This window comes from Thalassophryne amazonica, chromosome 9, assembly GCF_902500255.1.
Source record: "Thalassophryne amazonica chromosome 9, fThaAma1.1, whole genome shotgun sequence".
Lineage (NCBI taxonomy): Eukaryota > Metazoa > Chordata > Actinopteri > Batrachoidiformes > Batrachoididae > Thalassophryne > Thalassophryne amazonica.
This window is the reverse complement of record NC_047111.1, coordinates 76,881,466-76,899,669: the sequence shown is the minus strand read 5'-3', so window position 1 is coordinate 76,899,669 and position 18,204 is coordinate 76,881,466. Positions and strand designations below refer to the sequence as shown.

The 18,204-nt window shown below is 40.2% G+C and overlaps 2 protein-coding genes and 1 long non-coding RNA gene across 4 annotated transcripts in view; 1 reads left to right on the top strand and 2 right to left on the bottom strand.

The window, feature by feature from the left end:
* Positions 1-1,285: 1,285 nt before the first annotated feature.
* Positions 1,286-14,294, bottom strand: LOC117517435. The gene is made up of 2 exons (XR_004562728.1): positions 14,245-14,294; positions 1,286-4,147 (listed from the first exon to the last, which is right to left on the bottom strand). It is a non-coding gene; the product is annotated as an uncharacterized LOC117517435 (long non-coding RNA).
* puraa (purine-rich element binding protein Aa) lies at positions 4,288-10,006 on the bottom strand. The gene is made up of 2 exons (XM_034178449.1): positions 9,797-10,006; positions 4,288-5,583 (listed from the first exon to the last, which is right to left on the bottom strand). The coding sequence occupies exon 2, from the start codon at positions 5,487-5,489 to the stop codon at positions 4,629-4,631; it is 861 nt and encodes a 286-aa protein (XP_034034340.1). The 5' UTR covers positions 5,490-5,583; positions 9,797-10,006; the 3' UTR covers positions 4,288-4,628.
* The window catches only part of LOC117517431 (pro-neuregulin-2, membrane-bound isoform-like), a 264,915-nt gene continuing 259,945 nt past the window's right edge, over positions 13,235-18,204 (top strand). Inside the window, exon 1 of one of the 2 annotated variants that reach the window (XM_034178445.1) lies at positions 13,235-14,086. In XM_034178445.1, the coding sequence (XP_034034336.1) occupies positions 13,678-14,086 (409 nt within the window). In that variant the 5' untranslated portion in view covers positions 13,235-13,677. The remainder of the gene's footprint in view (positions 14,087-18,204) is intronic. The other variant, XM_034178444.1, reaches the window with a different exon arrangement.

Sequence of the window (18,204 nt, the reverse complement as noted above, 5' to 3'; positions counted from 1 at the left end):
TGTCACTTTTTACCAAAATTGGGGCAACTTTAACTTTTGACCCCTGTACAAACTGAAAGTGACCTTTGTCACCATTTTTTTGCTGCTTTTACCTCAACATTCACCATTTGCAGGATTGTTTCAGTTATCTTCTGCACTATTTGGGTCAGAGTAGTTGACCAAATTTTGAGGCAGTATTCCCATTCATCTATTTTTAACATTAGGTGTTTGACAAGAATGTACTTTGTGATGTCACAATTACTAAGAAATTGACAAATGACACACTCCTGAGTTTTTAGAAAATACAAAAATATCAACAGCTGTGATATCAGTCCTACGTGATTCTACAGACATGAATTTGGTAACTGGGCTGGAGCCCACTGAGCTTTTGGACACACAGCATATTTTCTAGATCATGGAGTCCCTGCAGATATCAAATCATTCATTTTCTATACCTGCTTACGCCAACTAAGGGTCATAAATTTGTGAGTTTTCAGTTATGATCTGTTTGGGTGGAACTTTAAATATCAGAAAATACAGGACTTTTAAGTTCTATTTTGTTGAGTCTGGCGATGTTTCCCTTAAAGCAATTCCTGCAACAGAAACATTGGTTGTCTTAAGGAATTACATTTCCAGGCCTATGCTCTACACAGCATTTTTATATTAAAAGTATATTAAATCACAAATCAATTAAGTGTATATGCATACACAGTATATGGCGACGGTCTGCTGGATCATCAAAAAGCTGTGAAAGAAGTACAGTAGTTCTCAAACAGAATACCAACCAACTATTGCAGACAACTTACAAAGTGCATAGTCAGTATGGACGAGAAAAGTACAGCTTTATTTTACAGCCTGTATGACAAATACAAACATACATCTCTCAGAAGGTTGTGAACCTTGAGTCTTTGTGAGGTTTGCATTTTTAAAGGCTGTAAAATTAAGCCAACTGACCAAAAACAAACAAATAAAAAAAAAAAAAAAAAAAAAAAAAAAAAAAAAAAACACCTTTTAAATGTTCTTCATTTCCAAGGAAGCATTTCTATTTTAGTATCATTGCAAATGTGTAAGTCAAACAGTGCAGAAAACACTTGATCAAAATTAAACACGTTTTCCCAGAAATAATCAAATTTTAACTTCCAGACATTCTGGAATAATAATTAAAAACAAAAACATAAAAAAAACACATTTTGAAGAGAGATTCACCCTCATGAGTAAATTAAATTTATTTTAAAATTCGTAAAATGTACATAAATTATATTTAATGCATCAAAACCAAATGAGCAAATCAAATACCCTCTTTTTTAATAAAGAGGCAACAGAAGAAAGAATAACATTCTTTGTTGAGAAGTATTGGTCAGGCGTTAACCTGGAAAAGCAAAGTGCCGCACACAAAAACCACTTAAGACAGTTCACCGTACATTTTAATGAAGATTGGACTGAAGCACCTTTTCTTAGCTTAAAGCTAAATATGGAAATTTCACCGTTTTAGGAAGTTTTCCTTTTCACAAAAACTCAGTTTAACATTTTTAAGCGTACTTCTGACAACCCATAGTTTACCGGTAGCAGTGACACCGTTATATTTCAAGTACTTTTGTTAACTACTTGAACCAACAGTCTGCTAAGACCTTGGTTTAACTATATTTTCTCCCAAGATGGAGCATTGAGTGCAAATAAAGGCATACAACTCCTTCATTAGAAACAAACATGGAATTCAGCCACATGCTTTCAAATAATAATCATATATTTAATTGATATACATATATTGCCACCATTGGCACATACGATATTGCACACAGTGATGAAATGTTGCACTGAAGAAAAAAGGGTTTCTTTTTTTTTGTGGGTGAAACATTCCAAATTACAAATAATGTGGAATAACGCTGAAAAGGTAAAACTACATAAAACATGAAAACCAAAGAAGACATGCTTGCTACTCCCCATTAAATGAGCAACTTACAACAAACACGTAACTACCCAAGCCACATATCGAGCATTTTAAGGGAGGCATGCCAACAGCAATACATACAGTGATAAAAGTTTTCCTAAAATGATCAATTCCTATGTGCAAAGTGTGCCGGCATTTATTTCAGACATTGTTATGATGAGTGGCACGTTTGACTGGCAGACCACGCTGAAAAAAGTGCTAAACGGGATTAGCATTAGCACATGACATCATGCTAACCCCTATTAGTTAACCACGGGTAACAGTAAAGGTTTACGTTATCCGTGTATGATACTGCTAACCGCGAACACAAGGCTGCATATGGTACCGCTGACCGCAGTTAGCAGTTTCCTTAATACTTCATAGTTAAACTTACAATGTCAAAAGAACAACATCTGGTTAATTTATTCTACACTCCACATCCGGAAACTCGGAAAACTTTCATCGCTGTAAGCATCACCTGAGGTCACAGATAATGTTCCCAGTCAGCCTGTTCCTGTAAATGCGCTTGGCTAGTGAAGAGCCGACTCTTCTGCATCATCTTGCATCTAGGTGACCACCCCCTTCCATGTTTACATGTAGGCCGATACCTGGATGGCTGGGCAATGGGGATGGCAATGAGGCTAGGGAAGAAGAAAGGTAGCAGAAAAAAATATATATATATTAAGAATTCTGCTACTGTTTTTTGTTTTGTTTTTTTCATAAGAGTTTACCAAGAAACCCTTTTTAGCACCACGAGTTGTGTGCTAGCACACATGGGGTGGGGGCTTAGACACAAACAAAATGGACAAAACAAACAAACAAAAAGAAAAGTGCAAAAAGAAGCCAAACTGCGATCCAAAGCACCAGGCCAGCGTGTAAGCATGCGGAGCGCGTAAGGCACCAGGTTCTTTATATGCTGAAGAGGATGCTCCCGATCAGTTAGCATTTGGGCTATACCATAGGCTCCAAAAATAGGTGGTCAAGGACAGTCTAGTTTGCTGGTTTCCAGTCAATCTAAACATGGGAGCAATCATTTAACAATGAGGTAAATCTGACATTAACTGATTGTTGCCAGTTTCTCTGGAATTTACTGACAGAGTTTATAAAACCGCTATCACACATCTATGAGATGCGACTGAACTGGATCAGAACCAGTTATTTTCCATGTGGCTGCCCAAATATTTACAATTAGCCCAAGACAGAATCTCATCACCCGTCCCCAAGGAAGATATCTGGGTTTAGAAATCTAAGCTGAACGCAGGGTGTATTCAAAGAGGCTCCACTGAACAACAAATTGATGGAACCTTCAGCTCGCAGGCCAGGCACATAGGTCAACAAACCATATTTGCTTTGGTTTCTTCCCAATCGCACCCCTTGCTGGCCCGCCACATAGTGATGGTGATACTCTGAATACAGCTTGCCGTTTTGTTACGATGGCGCTTTCAAAACCAATTCCATGACAACTACACCAAACTTTTGGATGGAAACCACTCGGGAATCAAACTTCAAATTTGTAACAACACAGGCGGATAGACATACATACGGAAGGGTCCTTGAGCCAATATTTTGGGAGACCAACGAAATCTACCTTAGTGCAGATTAACATGCAGCAACAGCACTCACTCGTTGGCACCATTTTATGACTGAACAGATTTACAAAATGCTTAGTTTTCAGATGTCTGAACCAATAAGGCTTAATTTTTTTTTTTTTTAAACACCACCAAGCCAATCAACACAATACGCGGCGGGAGTTTTACATCTACAAATTGGGCCATTTGCTACATGTTGTCACTGCATTTCCTCTATATTGAATACACAGAGTACCTTTAAAATGAACACATTGCATTAACAACGAGACACAAAGGTAGTCTATAATATACTCATCTGCATGGCAACAATTCCAAAAAGAACAAAGAAAAAAAATTACATTATTTTTCTTTGAATGCCGCTGGCCGATGTCATCATCTGACGACCCATTGACCAGTTCAATATATTTGATTTTTATGCAATGCATATTGCACACACACACCAGATTGAGCACTTATGCCATTTCTTGAAAGTGCCTATATGCTTGATTTTTTTTCCTCCCCTCCTTTAAACATACTGCATGACATCTAACCAATTTCCGACACACCTAGCCCTCATGTTTTATGTGTAAACACATCTCTACTCACAGGTAAAGGTAATGGCCAGTACACATGACAAGTTCTTACAAAGTTGTTCAATTTTGGTATTTTTTTTCTTTTTTTTTTTAAATTAAAATAATCTGAATTTGTGCTGAAGTCACATGAGAAGGAAACTCGGCAATATTTCCATTTGAACATTGCAAACACTTTTTTTTTTTTTTTTTTTACAATAGCTTTAACAGGTACAAAAGTTTTCTGTTAATAAGGGAAATAAACACTGAGTTCAATATTGTTTGTCAAGTAGGAATCAATGTTCAAATATAACGTTATTACTTGGTTTAGCAGCCTGTTAACTGTATTAATGGTGGATAAGTGGGGTAACATCCAGCGATGAGTGATAACTGTCGGTTGGTGGGTTTTTTGACTGCAGGTGATGCTCCCTCGGAGTTAAACGGATACAGTTACATTTCTTTCTTTATACAGTAGAGTTTTAATTATAATTCTCTGGTTATTTTCATTACTCTTGCATGTATGTGTGTGTGTGTGTGTGTGTGTATGTTTTCTCGTGTGTGTGTGTCTGTGTGTTAATCTCTATATCAATCCTCGTCTCCATCGTCCGGCTGCATCTCCTCTTGCTGCTGCTGCAGCTCGCACGCCCTCTTCTCGCGCTGCTTCTCCTGGATCTTCTTCATCTCCTCGGCGTACTTACTGAAAGTATTCCCGAATTTGGACCAGACTTTGTAGGGCACCGTGATGGAGTTGCGGTAGGTGGGCTTCACCTCGCTCACCCGCATGAACACGCCGTACTTGTTGGATCCCACGTCGAAGAAGAAGCGCTTGTTGTCCACAGTCAACGAGGAGCCTTCTGGCAGCTCCGTGGGTTCGTCCTCCACGCCGTAATCGTCAATGAGTTTGGCCAAAGCGTCGCGAAACTCGATAAGTCCCTGGGCAGGGAGCGCGATGGTCTGGCCTTGCGCCGATCCCAAACCGGGCCCCCGGTTAACGGTCTGCCGGATCCTCAGGAAGCGTCCTCTCTGGTTCTCCTTCAGATCCATGTAGTACTTTCGATTCTCCCGCACCAGGAACTCGCTTTTGAGTGCTCGCCGAGGTTCATCCTGCACCATCCCCGGGTTGCTGGGACCCAGCTGGGCATAATGTTCGATGAAGTCCCCCAAGTAGTCGCGGAACTCGACCGCCACGGACATGGAGAGAGTCAGACGGCTCTTGTTTCCGCCGGCCCCGACTTCTGCGATCTTTAAGAAGCGGCCTTTGGCGTTCTGTTTAACGTCCAAATAGAAGCGTTTGTTTTGGATGTCAACCCGCTTCGAGGCCAGCTCCTGCGTCTCGTGCTGGAGCCCGGAAGACGAGCCCGCCCCTCCTGCCGCTAGGTGCGTGGAGCTGAAACCTGGGCCCGTGGCCGCTCCTCCCTGCTCGCTTCCACTGTCTCTGTCCGCCATGATGCTGCCTCCTGCCTTCTGCCTCCTTCTGCTGCTGCTGCTGCTGCTGCAAAGCCACGGCCAGCCACAGCCAGCGCCGGAGCTATCGCGAGATCTGCGCACACAGCCACACAAAGCCACGGTGAGACGGCGCGAGAACACCGACTGTATTATTTAATTCGATTAAGGCCACAGAATACACGTAACAACTGCGAAATTAAAGTCAAAATTAAGACCGCAGAGTGCTGATTTTTTTTCCCAGATTTTTTTTTTTATTTATTTCCTGCGCTGCAGTCGTATTTATTTAACTAAACACCGTTTGTCAGGAGATGTTCAATTAAAACCCCCCGAAAAAGTCCCCTCACGCTGCAAGTTTCGTTTTACCAAAAACAAACAAAAAAAAACCAAAACGCGTTTAAACACCTTGGAAAGACCCCCAGATCTCCTCCTCCTTAAAAGAACAACAAAAAGGAAAAACACACAAAAAAAGTTTTTATCTTTGTCAGAGTGCGTGTTTTCTCTTCACAGTTGTGCAAAGTTTATTTTTTTAAGTTTTGGCATAAATGCTTCATCATGTTTCATCAACGAGGTTATGCATTTTTTAAACTCGGTAATAAGATTAATCACAAAACTATGAACCAGTTTTTGTTGTTTTTTTTTTTTTGAGAAAATTCAGTCCATCAAATAAACAGAAGACAATACATTTTGGCCAGAAATGGTAGGTTTTTATTCTTCATTTGTTTTTTGTGCTATATCATTTTGACTTCAGTTTTTTTTTTTTTTTTTTTTTTTATAAAACTTTAGTCTGGAGTGGATCCCATTCGGTGATGGAACAAAAGGCCACAGAATGAAACATTACACGATATTTTATAGAACAGATTTTCATTAATGATAATAATAATAAATAAAAATAAATACAAATTCAGTTCGTACTCACATATTTTGCAGGATACACTTTTTCTTCTAACAGTGAAACTGTTTTTTCGTTTTGATGTGCGCTGTAAGAAACAACTTCGTCTCTTTCACAAAGTTTTTTTTTTAATACACATAAGCCTTTCAAATTTCAATCCAATTTCAAATGTGTACATTTTGAGTTCTAAATGTATCCTAACAGTCATAATTGTCATCAGCATATATTAAGCGGATAACAGTAGTAATAATAATTAAACTGGTTACTATTCATTTTCATAATGTGAACCATTTTAACAGCCAACACAACAAACACTGTTTCAGCTCTTCATTTTTGTTAACATTCCTGCTCAAACTTTTTTAAAATAAAACTTTGTAAAAGGTTAAATCCAATATTCGTCATTTTATTTAATTATTCTGAAAATTATGATCCTGAAATCACTTTTTGTAACAATTTATTTCATCATAATAAACGTCAATCAATTTAATTTGCAAGACTGAACTGTGTGTGTATTTTATTTGATAATCCCATCTTAATTTCACATCAGGAAAAAGGTTTGTCTCTGCAACTTATCTTTATTTATTTGAGATATTACATGTCTGATCCACTGTACAACATTGTGCAGATTTTTGCAAATAGAAACAAAACACACACACACACACACGCACACACACACAAAAAAAATTCACACTTTACATTTGCATGGATATCGGCTGGTGTGTTGTGTGTGTGTATATATATATATATATATATATATATATATATATATATATTACATGGAGTACATATTATTTTTTAATACTTTTATTTAGCACAAACGGTACACAATATTTAGAGGTGCCTCGATGTCCAAAGCCGGAATGTCCTCCCAGTAGCTCTTAAATCACATATGACACTCTGACAAGTCCAGAATTTCACTATACATGATTTCAGGGGAAATAAAGTTGTATTTGTCCACATGTGAACATCACTGACACAGACTGGTGTTGACAGTTCCTCCGTCAATTATTTTCTCTTGTCAACAAGAAAATAAATTTGTTATTGTCGTCCAGAACTTTAATTTAGATTTTTGTTTTAAATATTATTAGTTTTTGAGTTTGGTTGTCGTGGTGAAGGATTCATTAAGTGCAGACGAACGGTTAGACAAATCATAACAAAATCATTGTTACGAAAGATGTAAAATAATTGAGCCAAATGATCCAATAATTTCCGTAGAAGCGAAAGAAACCAACTGCTGACCACATTTCAAACAGATTATTCCCGAAAAAAAAAAAAAACAACAACAAAAAAACATGTTTAGACCAATTAAGTCGAATGCAGATGCTGGAATATGACGTCACGTGCACGGATTTTTGTCACGCGGGTCTGATGCCGCGTCGAGCAAGTGCGCACGTGCTGAGGACACTTTGACATATTGTTTTAAAAGTCTCTGTTAACATGCGATTTTTTTCAAAAACAGATAAATGACACAGAGCGCGTGGTAAATTAAACGCGCTAAAAATTCACTTCCGTATTTTGCCTGTGGTTGTTTAAAATGATTTTGGTTTCCCATTGAATCATTTTCAAACATGTCATACTCGTTAATTTCATTTTTTTTGTGTGAAAAAATAAAATAAAAACATAAAAGTGTTCAGTCTTGAAAAAAAAATGTTAAGAATGAATGTGATAGACTCATTTACTACTGGTTAAAAGTGAGCAAACAAGTAAGCAAGTACATGCAAAATGAATGAAATAATTTTCAATTTCTAACCATATCATGCTGCAGGTCCATACTTGTGTGTTTCTCCATAAATTACTTTTTATTTCACTAAAATAGCATGTCATAAAAAACGCCAAACGTAAAAAAAAAAATACAAACACATTCAATGACACAATGATAAAATGGTCAGTGATAAAAATGTCAATTTTATTTTGTAGACCTTTACAGATTAATAAAACAGATCTATTTCTTGTGGATTTAAAGCCCAAATGCATAGTGCCACAAAAACGGTGGAAAATGATCAACGTGATGTTTTTGTGGAACCATGCGACACTTCAGGGCTAATAAGGTGACAGAGAATGTAGTTTTTAATGCTTAACACTGACTGATTAATTAATTTTCTATATTCCATTTATGGGTCACGGGGAAGCTGGAGTTTGTCGCACTGGACACTGGATGAGAGGTGGGGCAGACTGGACATGCAGGCCGCCAGTCTGCTGCAGGGCCACAGACTGACACACCCACACTGTCACTCACAGGTCCCTGGGCCTCCACGCTGTGAACCACCAACACACAAACACTACCTCGGAAATTATTTTGCACTAAGAAGCTATGCATTATTTCTGCATGCAGGAAAAAAGCCTATAATTTTTGCACACTATTGAGCTAAAATTAAATCCAATAATATTTATGTAGGACTTCAGGCATACCAACCTGTGAAGGAATAATATATTTGATTATACTTAGAACTTTTTTTAATGCAGTCTTTATTGAAAAAACAAACAAACATATATACAAAAATAATTATTGCACGAATGCACTTCTTGTCTTCTGGGTATCCGGCCTGGTCATCTGTTATTTGCACCCGAAATATATAAGCGATAAACAAACAATGATGTCATAAAAGTGAACTGGAGGCCAGGAATATGAAAAATTGCAACTTATATGTGACATATGTATAAGTACGCTCACTGTGGGATTAGTCTCACTTCATCATGAGGAACATGCCAATGTGCTTGTCAGCCCCCAAATGTCAGACAGTGGTTAATATATTAATGACTATTTATTCGTTTATTTCTTCAATTTCATCCTAAAAAAAAAAAAAAACAAACAAACAAAAAAAAGCTGGGCACGGCCTTGTGGTCCCGCTCTTCGTAGAATGACAATTTATGTAGGTTTCTGCATGGAACGTAAGATTATCATTATTTTTTTCCCTTTTTTTTTTTTTTTTTTTTTTTTTACTTATTTTTTGATGCATCACTTCTGAAATACGGACGATCATTTCACCTGCACAAACTCTTTAAGTTCCATTTTACAGGTAGATCTCACCCGAGGCTGCGATTAAAAAAAAAAATTAGGCCATAAACGCGCCGTCTCCACCGTCACGTGCCAATCAGCTGATCAAACTCATCGGGCTTTGTTTTGTTTTTCAGACCCCATATTTGGATGACTCTGGTACAAGGCCAAGTTCACAGCCTGAAGCCGCTGTCATACCTCCTAAACTTTTGTCCCACATCCCGGCACAGATCACACCTCTCCAAAACGCAGCAGCACTCTTTATGTGATTCACGTGTTCGGCCGCCGCCGCCGCCGCGTGCGTCATGTTGTGTGAACTCTCTGTGAACGCACACACCGTGCGGGATCGGGCCTGACTGTCACTTTAAAAAAAAAAAAAAAAAAAAAAAAAAAAGCGTCCTTCGTTCCTCTCCCAGAACCTACCTCAGCCCTGTTCGATCTCTCCGCCCAGTGAATCTCTCCCGTGTGCCGCAGAGGACGAGACAAAGCCACGCACACGGATATGATCCCGCGTGGACGCCACAGAGAGATGCGTGTGCTCACCTCGCCTCGCAAAATGGACAACAAACGACAAGTCGTGGCACCTAGAAGCGCACACGCACAAGTTCTACGCTTCACGCTTCCCCTCTGATGTCAACACGCACCGTATGAAGGTAGCGTACGGCGCCCCCTCTTGGTTATAATGGAGAACTGCAGGTAACAGGCAGTTTGGGGACAGAATTTAAATTATTATACACATTCGCTAATAATTATACGGATTTAAAGGGGACATAATGTGCACATTCTGCTTAATCTACTTTTTACAGTAATATATGGTTGGGATTTCAAATTAAACCTCACGCACATCCCACAATTCTGTGACCATGCATGTAGAAATTATCCTGCTGTAAGCAAAATCAGTGACTGAAACAGCTCGTTTTAGGCTTCTGTGACATACATCACAGAATTCCATATCTGGATTCCTGCTTGTTCTGAGAGACACACAGTGTCCATTCCGTGTAGAAAAAAACAGTTACTGGGAATTAAACAAAGCCAGTGCTTTTTACAGTAACACACGGATGTGCAACACTTTCATCTCTGAACAGCACATCCTCTCTGCTGCACTCCCAAAGAAGCTGATTGGTTGAATCTGCAGTCAAGTCATGAAATAAGATGCAAGAGCTCAATCTTATTTCACACACAGAACTGAAGACCAATTTCAGCACACAGAAAGTCCATGTAATCACATTCATTTATGAAATATTATCCTGCCGTGAGGAATTACATGCTATGCTAGGCTAGTGGGGTGAAAATTATTTCCATTCCAGCCCTCTTACAGACATTTACCATTTTCGCTGAATGTGATGTTGGACTGGAAAGGTGACTGACCACACAATCATCACTGAATATTAGTTGAAATTCCACTGATGTGCAGCAGCACAGGAGTAAAAACCTGCTTACAAGCAGCAGCTGCTTTCAATTTAAAGGGGAAAAAAGTTACTTTTTTAACTTAATTTTACAATTTGGAAGTAATTGTAATAGTTAAATGAGTTGTTTTGGGGAGAATTCCCCCCCCCCCCCCCCCCCCCCACACACACACACACCAGGGGTCTCATAGCAGGAAACCAGCCATGCAACTTCAGGAACCTCACACACAGTGTCATGTGAACAAGAACAAGAGTCTCAGGTCTCGCAAGAAACACAAACTGCTTTATGACACTACAACAACAGCAACAACAACATACACGACCCCCGGCCAAGGCACCAGTGACCTAGTGGCTATAAGAAGAACCAAACAAAGGTTTTATTTCTTACATGTTCATCATCATGACAGAGCCAGCGAAAAAGGGCAATAATTAAACAAACAAGCAAGCAAACAAACAAACAAACAAAAAACCCTGTTGGAGGAAGAGGGGAGGGCCGGCAGTGAGTTTTTACAAGAGATATGTACTCCCAAGCTGCAGGGGGAGCTCCGTCAAGAAGAATGTGACCATAAACATACAAAATTGAAAGAAAAAGAAGACAAAACTAAAAAGCACAGAAGCAGCTTTTTCCCAAAACCTATATTAGATTTTTTTTCAGATGCATTACTTCAGTCATTTTGACATTTTTTCTATAAACTTTAATGTCTGTTTGTAGGAGGCTTGCTGACTTGCTGTGTATAATATGACCACTTTAAAGATTTTATCAAGAAATAATACATGGCCACTGAGATAATGCAATCTCCTCCTCCCCCAACATTTAAATGAACAAATGAATGAATTAATTAAAAAAAAAAATCGAATAAATATCCTTTTGTTGATGCTGTTCTTGTAAATGAAAAGGTTCAGTTTGGGCTATGCCATATTCCATTTGCAGATGTTGTTTGACATTTTCTGTCCCACAGACCACGTGGGAGTGCCCATGTCCCATTGAGTCAAATTCTAAAACTTTTTTCTTATAATTCTGTCAACTTTATACAGTATAGCGCAACCATATTGAAGTCAAAAATATGAAAGCAATTCAAAGTGAAACACCAGATAAAATGACATTTTTAACATAGTATGTATAATCAGAATTTTATGTTTTTTTTTTATTTCTTTTGTTTAGGTTTTTTTTGGTAGGTGGGGGTCTTCTTTTAATTATTATTATTTTAGTTTGTAATTTAAAAATCCACTGCTACACTTGTTTTAAGTTTAGTATTCTTTCTTTTATAAAAGTAGATTTTAATTCTTAAACCCACAATCAATTATATATTACGTTTAGGTCCCATTGCTTTATTTATGGGTCTGTTCAAACTTCAGAACTCTGGACAGCGGTTATTACTGCTGACTGCAGCACAAGAAGAAAACATCCATCCATCCATCCATCCATCTACTTTCTAAACTCACTTTTTCCACTTAAGGGTCTTTTATGTCTTCTTCTTTAATCTGAGACGTCGATCTTCACCTCAACTCTGTGTTGACGTGCTGCAATTTTAGTTCATGCATCTTGTGATTCTGAAAACTGCTAATAGATTAAAAAACAAAACAAAACAAAACTGTAGTGTGGTTTTCCCAACCTGGATTTATAATAAATGGAGAGCGGACAGCAGGTGTCGCTCTTTGTGAGTGCGTCGAGCACAACAAAAGCTTTGGAGTTGTCATTGAAAATAAACCAATCACCGAACACAATCAGAACATTATTACATGTTATTTTGTGTCGGTGTGATTTGGCGCCTGTCTGCTTTGAATATTGCAGTTGTGGCAGTAATGCGGTGCCTCAACATCAGGATTATTTTTTTTCCTTCTTCTAAGCAGCAGAGAGGATGAGAGCAGGGTGCGCTGGAATGACTTAATGGAATGAGACGCAAAAACTCATTCACAACAGTCTCCTGAAGACTCGATCGCAGCCTTCGTCACTGCAGCCATACAGTTTCTCTGCGGCTGCGTTTTTCAACCTGAGTTTTTCCCTACCCTGTTTTTTTTTTTTTTTTTTTTTTTTTTGGAGCAATGCCTTGGCTCATGTGAGATGGGAGTTTTAAGGAGGGACATGGATGGATTTTGGATATTTTTCATGACGTGAGATGGCCGCTGATCAGACGCCATGGAGTGACTGACTTTAGGAGAGAGGAGCTCGACTCTTTTGGCGTCTCAGCCCTTCGATCCTGCGTTTTTGTGTGCGTGTGTGCGCGCGCGCGTGTATGCGTGTGTGTTGACGGAGCCCCCTTTGGCAATCGGCGTTATTTCCTCCCGTCTGTGGCTGTTGTGGGGGAGGGAGGGAGGCGGAGAAGCGAAGCCGCGCGGCGGAAGGCGGCGTAATTTTTTTTTCCTTTTTTACGCGCTGCAGAATTAGAAAATGTTTGATTTTCTGGAATGAAACGCGGCTTATATGTGTGGCGACCGGGTGACCAAACTTGTGCTCCACTGCAGCATTGCAGATAACACAGAAAAAAAGCATCACAGCGGCGCCCTCTCCGCTGCAATATTTTTTTTGGGCAAAGATAAAAGTGGCGTCGTCTTGCAGTTAAAGCCGCTATGGCAGCATAGAGGGCATCTTCCCGGAGCGGAGAATCCGCCGATTCCTCGCTTATATGCCTTAAAGGAGGAAGCAGGCAGCGGATCTTTCCACCCAGCATCATCCCGCGGACTCCAGAAAAGCTGCTGTTTACATATTGTGAAATTCCTCGGGACAAAAAACAAAGCAGTGGATCCCGATGGCATGGACACTTATGCGAGGTCTGCCGCGCCGCCGTGGAGCCTGCTTGCCGTCTCTTCTTCCTTCGATCCAGCTCCGTCGCCATCGCCCCACAGCCCACAGAGCCCTGCCGCAACGCGACCAGCGACCACCGAGCCAAAGCAGGCGGCATGAGGCTTGATTCAGTGCATTTATCCATGCTGATCATCGGGGTCTCATTCGCCTGCTACCCCCCGAGTTTGAATTCCCTGCAGGACCAGGCTTACAAATCCGCCGTGGTGATCGAGGGCAAGGTGCAGTCTACGCCTGGGAACGCGTCCGCGGAGCCGTACCGTGTGAATGTCAAAGTGCTGGATGTGTGGCCCTTAAACAGCGGGGGTCTGGAGAGAGAACAGCTCGTCACCGTGGGGGAATTTGGATCCGAGGCGCCGTGCGCCAAAGTGAAGAAGAACCACAAGTACATTTTTTTCATGGACCCCACTGACGAGCCGTTGGTTTTCAAGGCATCGTTCGCGCCCCTGGACACGAGTGGGAAGAACCTCAAAAAGGATGTTGGGAAGATCTTGTGTGAAGACTGCGGTAAGTTCATGATTTAACCGGTGGAGTCCAACACTGGAACAGGTAGTTTTGTTTGTAACAGGAGCTGGTTTTACACTCAGAGAGGTGCCGAAGGGGCGTCTATGCAGTAATTTTCGACAACTCTCGCAGGCTCCCATAGCCCACATGATCAATCAAACTCTCTTTCTTTCTCCTGTTTTCTCTCTCTCTCTCTTTCTCTCTCTGTCAGCTTGCACCATGCGCCTCGCACTGTTGCTTGTGAGGAATTGCAGTCGGAGTGAAGCAAAGTGAAGCCGCAGTACAGCTCCAGTGTTTCTCCGACCATACACTTTGAATGCGTGCCCCCCTCTCTTTATTTTTATTTTGCTTTAACTTCACGACCTTTTTCACACGCAGGTGTTTGCGGTGTTCAAACCTCGCTGCGGTTGTTTGTGTATGTGCGGAGGCAGTTTCAGCACCGCGGACAGCGGTCTGCCGCCGGCGTCACGTGGTCAGCTGCACGCTGCTGCCCTCAGCAAATAGGTTTCCACCGCTAAATTTAGATTCACACTCTGCTTTAATTCGTTAATACCCCATAACACAGGCACCCCCCACAAGTCCTGTGCAGCATTATTTAGTTCCAATCAGGATGAGGATCTAGTCTGAAAATCTAACTAATATATATATATATATATATATATATATATATATATATATATATATATATATATATATATATATATATGTGTGTGTTCCTGGCATCCATCTGTCTGCGGGAGACGATGGTGTAGCGTCCCATTTGCTTTTAAAAATAACTTTTTCAATTCAATTCAAATTTATTTCATTTATATAGCACCAAATTACAACAAAGTTGCCTCAAGGTGCTTCACACAAGTAAGGTCTAACCTTACCAACCCCCACAGCAAGCACACAGGTGACAGTGGTAAAGAAAAACTCCCTCTGATGATTTGAGGAAGAAACCTCAAGCAGACCAGACTCAAAGGGGTGACCCTCTGCTTGAGCCATGCTACCGCAGTTGACAACACAAATATACAGGAATTTTTTGTCTTTTGTTTCTACAACCCCTGGCAAACATTATGGAATCACCGGCGTCAGAGGATGTTCATTCAGTTGCTTAATTTTGTAGAAAAAAAGCAGATCACAGACATGACACAAAACTAAAGTCATTTCAAATGGCAACTTTCTGGCTTTAAGAAACACTATAAGAAATCAAGAAAAAAAGATTGTGGCAGTCAGTAACGGTTACTTTTTTAGACCAAGCAGAGGAAAAAAATATGGAATCACTCAATTCTGAGGAAAAAATTATGGAATCACCCTGTAAATTTTCATCCCCAAAACTAACACCTGCATCATATCAGATCTGCTCGTTAGTCTGCATCTAAAAAGGAGTGAACACACCTTGGAGAGCTGTTGCACCAAGTGGACTGACATGAATCATGGCTCCAACACGAGAGATGTCAATTGAAACAAAGGAGAGGATTATCAAACTCTTAAAAGAGAGTAAATCATCACGCAATGTTGCAAAAGATGTTGGTTGTTCACAGTCAGCTGTGTCTAAACTCTGGACCTAATACAAACAACATGGGAAGGTTGTTAAAGGCAAACATACTGGTAGACCAAGGAAGACATCAAAGCGTCAAGACAGAAAACTTAAAGCAATATGTCTCAAAAATTGAAAAATGTACAACAAAACAAATGAGGAACGAATGGGAGGAAACTGGAGTCAACGTCTGTGACCGAACTGTAAGAAATCGCCTAAAGGAAATGGGATTTACATACAGAAAAGCTAAATGAAAGGCATCATTAACACCTAAACAGAAAAAAACAAGGTTACAATGGGCTAAGGAAAAGCAATTGTGGACTGTGGATGACTGGATGAAAGTCATATTCAGTGATGAATCTCGAATCTGCATTGGGCAAGGTGATGATGCTGGAAGTTTTGTTTGGTGCCTTTCCAATGAGATTTATAAAGATGACTGCCTGAAGAGAACATGTAAATTTCCACAGTCATTGATGATATGGGGCTGCATGTCAGGTAAAGGCACTGGGGAGATGGCTGTCATTACATCATCAATAAATGCACAAGTTTATGTTGATATTTTGGATAATTGAAATGATGTTTGGGGATGATGAAATCATTGTTCAAGATGATAATGCATCTTGCCATAGAGCAAAAACTGCAAAAACATTCCTTGCAAAAAGACACATAGGGTCAATGTCATGGCATAGGGTCAATGTCAATGAGCAGATCTGATCTGATGCAGGTGTTAATTTGGGGGATGAAAATTTACAGGGTGATTCCATAATTTTTTCCTCAGAATTGAGTGATTCCATATTTTTTTCCTCTGCTTGGTCTAAAAAAGTAACCGTTACTGACTGCCACAATCTTTTTTTCTTGATTTCTTATAGTGTTTCTTAAAGCCAGAAAGTTGCCATTTGAAATGACTTTAGTTTTGTGTCATGTCTGTGAGCTGCTTTTTTTCTACAAAATTAAACAACTGAATGAACATCCTCTGACGCCGGTGATTCTATAATTTTTGCCAGGGGTTGTATCTGCATCTGTGTGAATGACTTATCAGTCCAATGTGTGAGTGACAAACTCTGCTGCATTTGTTGCATGTGTACTGTGATGCCTGCTGAGGCTGCTGCTGCTGCTCCTTCCTCCTTGCTCATTGCTCAGCAAGGCCTTGGTTCCTCTCCTGCTCAGCCCACTACACACACACACACACACACACACACACACACATATATGTGTGTGTGTGTGTGTGGCATGTTCTTATAAAATATGTATGTGCACTAAGATATGATTAACCCTCAAGTGATCAAGCTATTTTCACAACTAATTTGACCAAGTGGGATTATTTATGACCCCATTGACTTTATATTGAAATTCTTCTATATAAATGATTGTTTTAGGGTACTTCATATTTATTTCACTCTCTAATATATTCATCCTTTTCCATCCTTTTTCATCCTCACTCTGGGCATCAAGAATCAGTCTCAATGCTTGTGCAGCTGTAAATCTTGCTATTTTAGGTCTGTTGGCCGTGCTTCCCTGCAAAACAATAAAATATAATGATTAGAGTTGGTAAATTACAGTACCATCTGAAGCTATAATGTCTTCTCAAAGAGTCATAAGTGACCCTGCAGAAGTTTGGATTTTACTTGCCACATGGACTGACCAATCCTTGCAAAAATCTTTGAACAAATGGGACAAATAGATTGACAAATTCATGGTAGAAAACTTTTTATTTCTGATTAAAATTAGAAAAATGATGTACATAAATATACGAGGTCTGTCCAAAAAGTATCAGACCTTTTTATTTTTTTCAAAAACCTTATGGATTTGAATCACGTGTGCTTGCATGAGCCAACCTTGAACCTTCGTGCGCATACGTGATTTTTTTTCACGCCCGTCGGTTGCGTCATTCGCCTGTGAGTAGGCTTTGAGTGAGCACTGGTCCTCCCACCTTGTTGGAATTTCATTGCGAGGAAAATGTCTGAACGATTGGAGCAGCGCTGAATCAAATTTTTCCAGAAACTGTGAGAGACAGCCAGGTGGAAACCATTCGGAAGATTCAGACAGCTTTTGTTGGCTTTTCAGTCGAGTGAGTATCCTTGGAATTGTGTAAGAGCTGGACATGTCACAACATGTCCTGTGAGACTTCCAACGTCCGCACGTCTTTCATTACAAAATCTCCTGTAACAGTGGAATGTGCCGAAAAAGTGCTGATGTCCACCTCTTCTGCAATTTCTCTGGTAGTCAGACGACATCCCGGATCAACACAATGTTCACTTTGGAAATGATCTGGTCGTTTTAGCCTGTTGATGGCCGCTCGGAGCGCGGCGCACCCTCTGCCATTGTGCGCCATCTTTAAACCGGTTGTAACACTCCTTAATCTGTGTGATGCCCATAGGATCGTCACCAAAGCCATCGGAATCGTCCGAATGGTTTCCACCTGGCTGTCTCTCACAGTTTCTGGAAAAATTTGATGCAGCAAAGCTACAAATCGTTCAGACATTTTCCTCGCAATGAAAATCCAACGAGGGGGGAGGACCAGTGCTCACACAAAGCCTGCTCACAGGTGAATGATGCAACCGACGGGCGTGAAAGAAATCATGCATGTGCATGAAGGTTC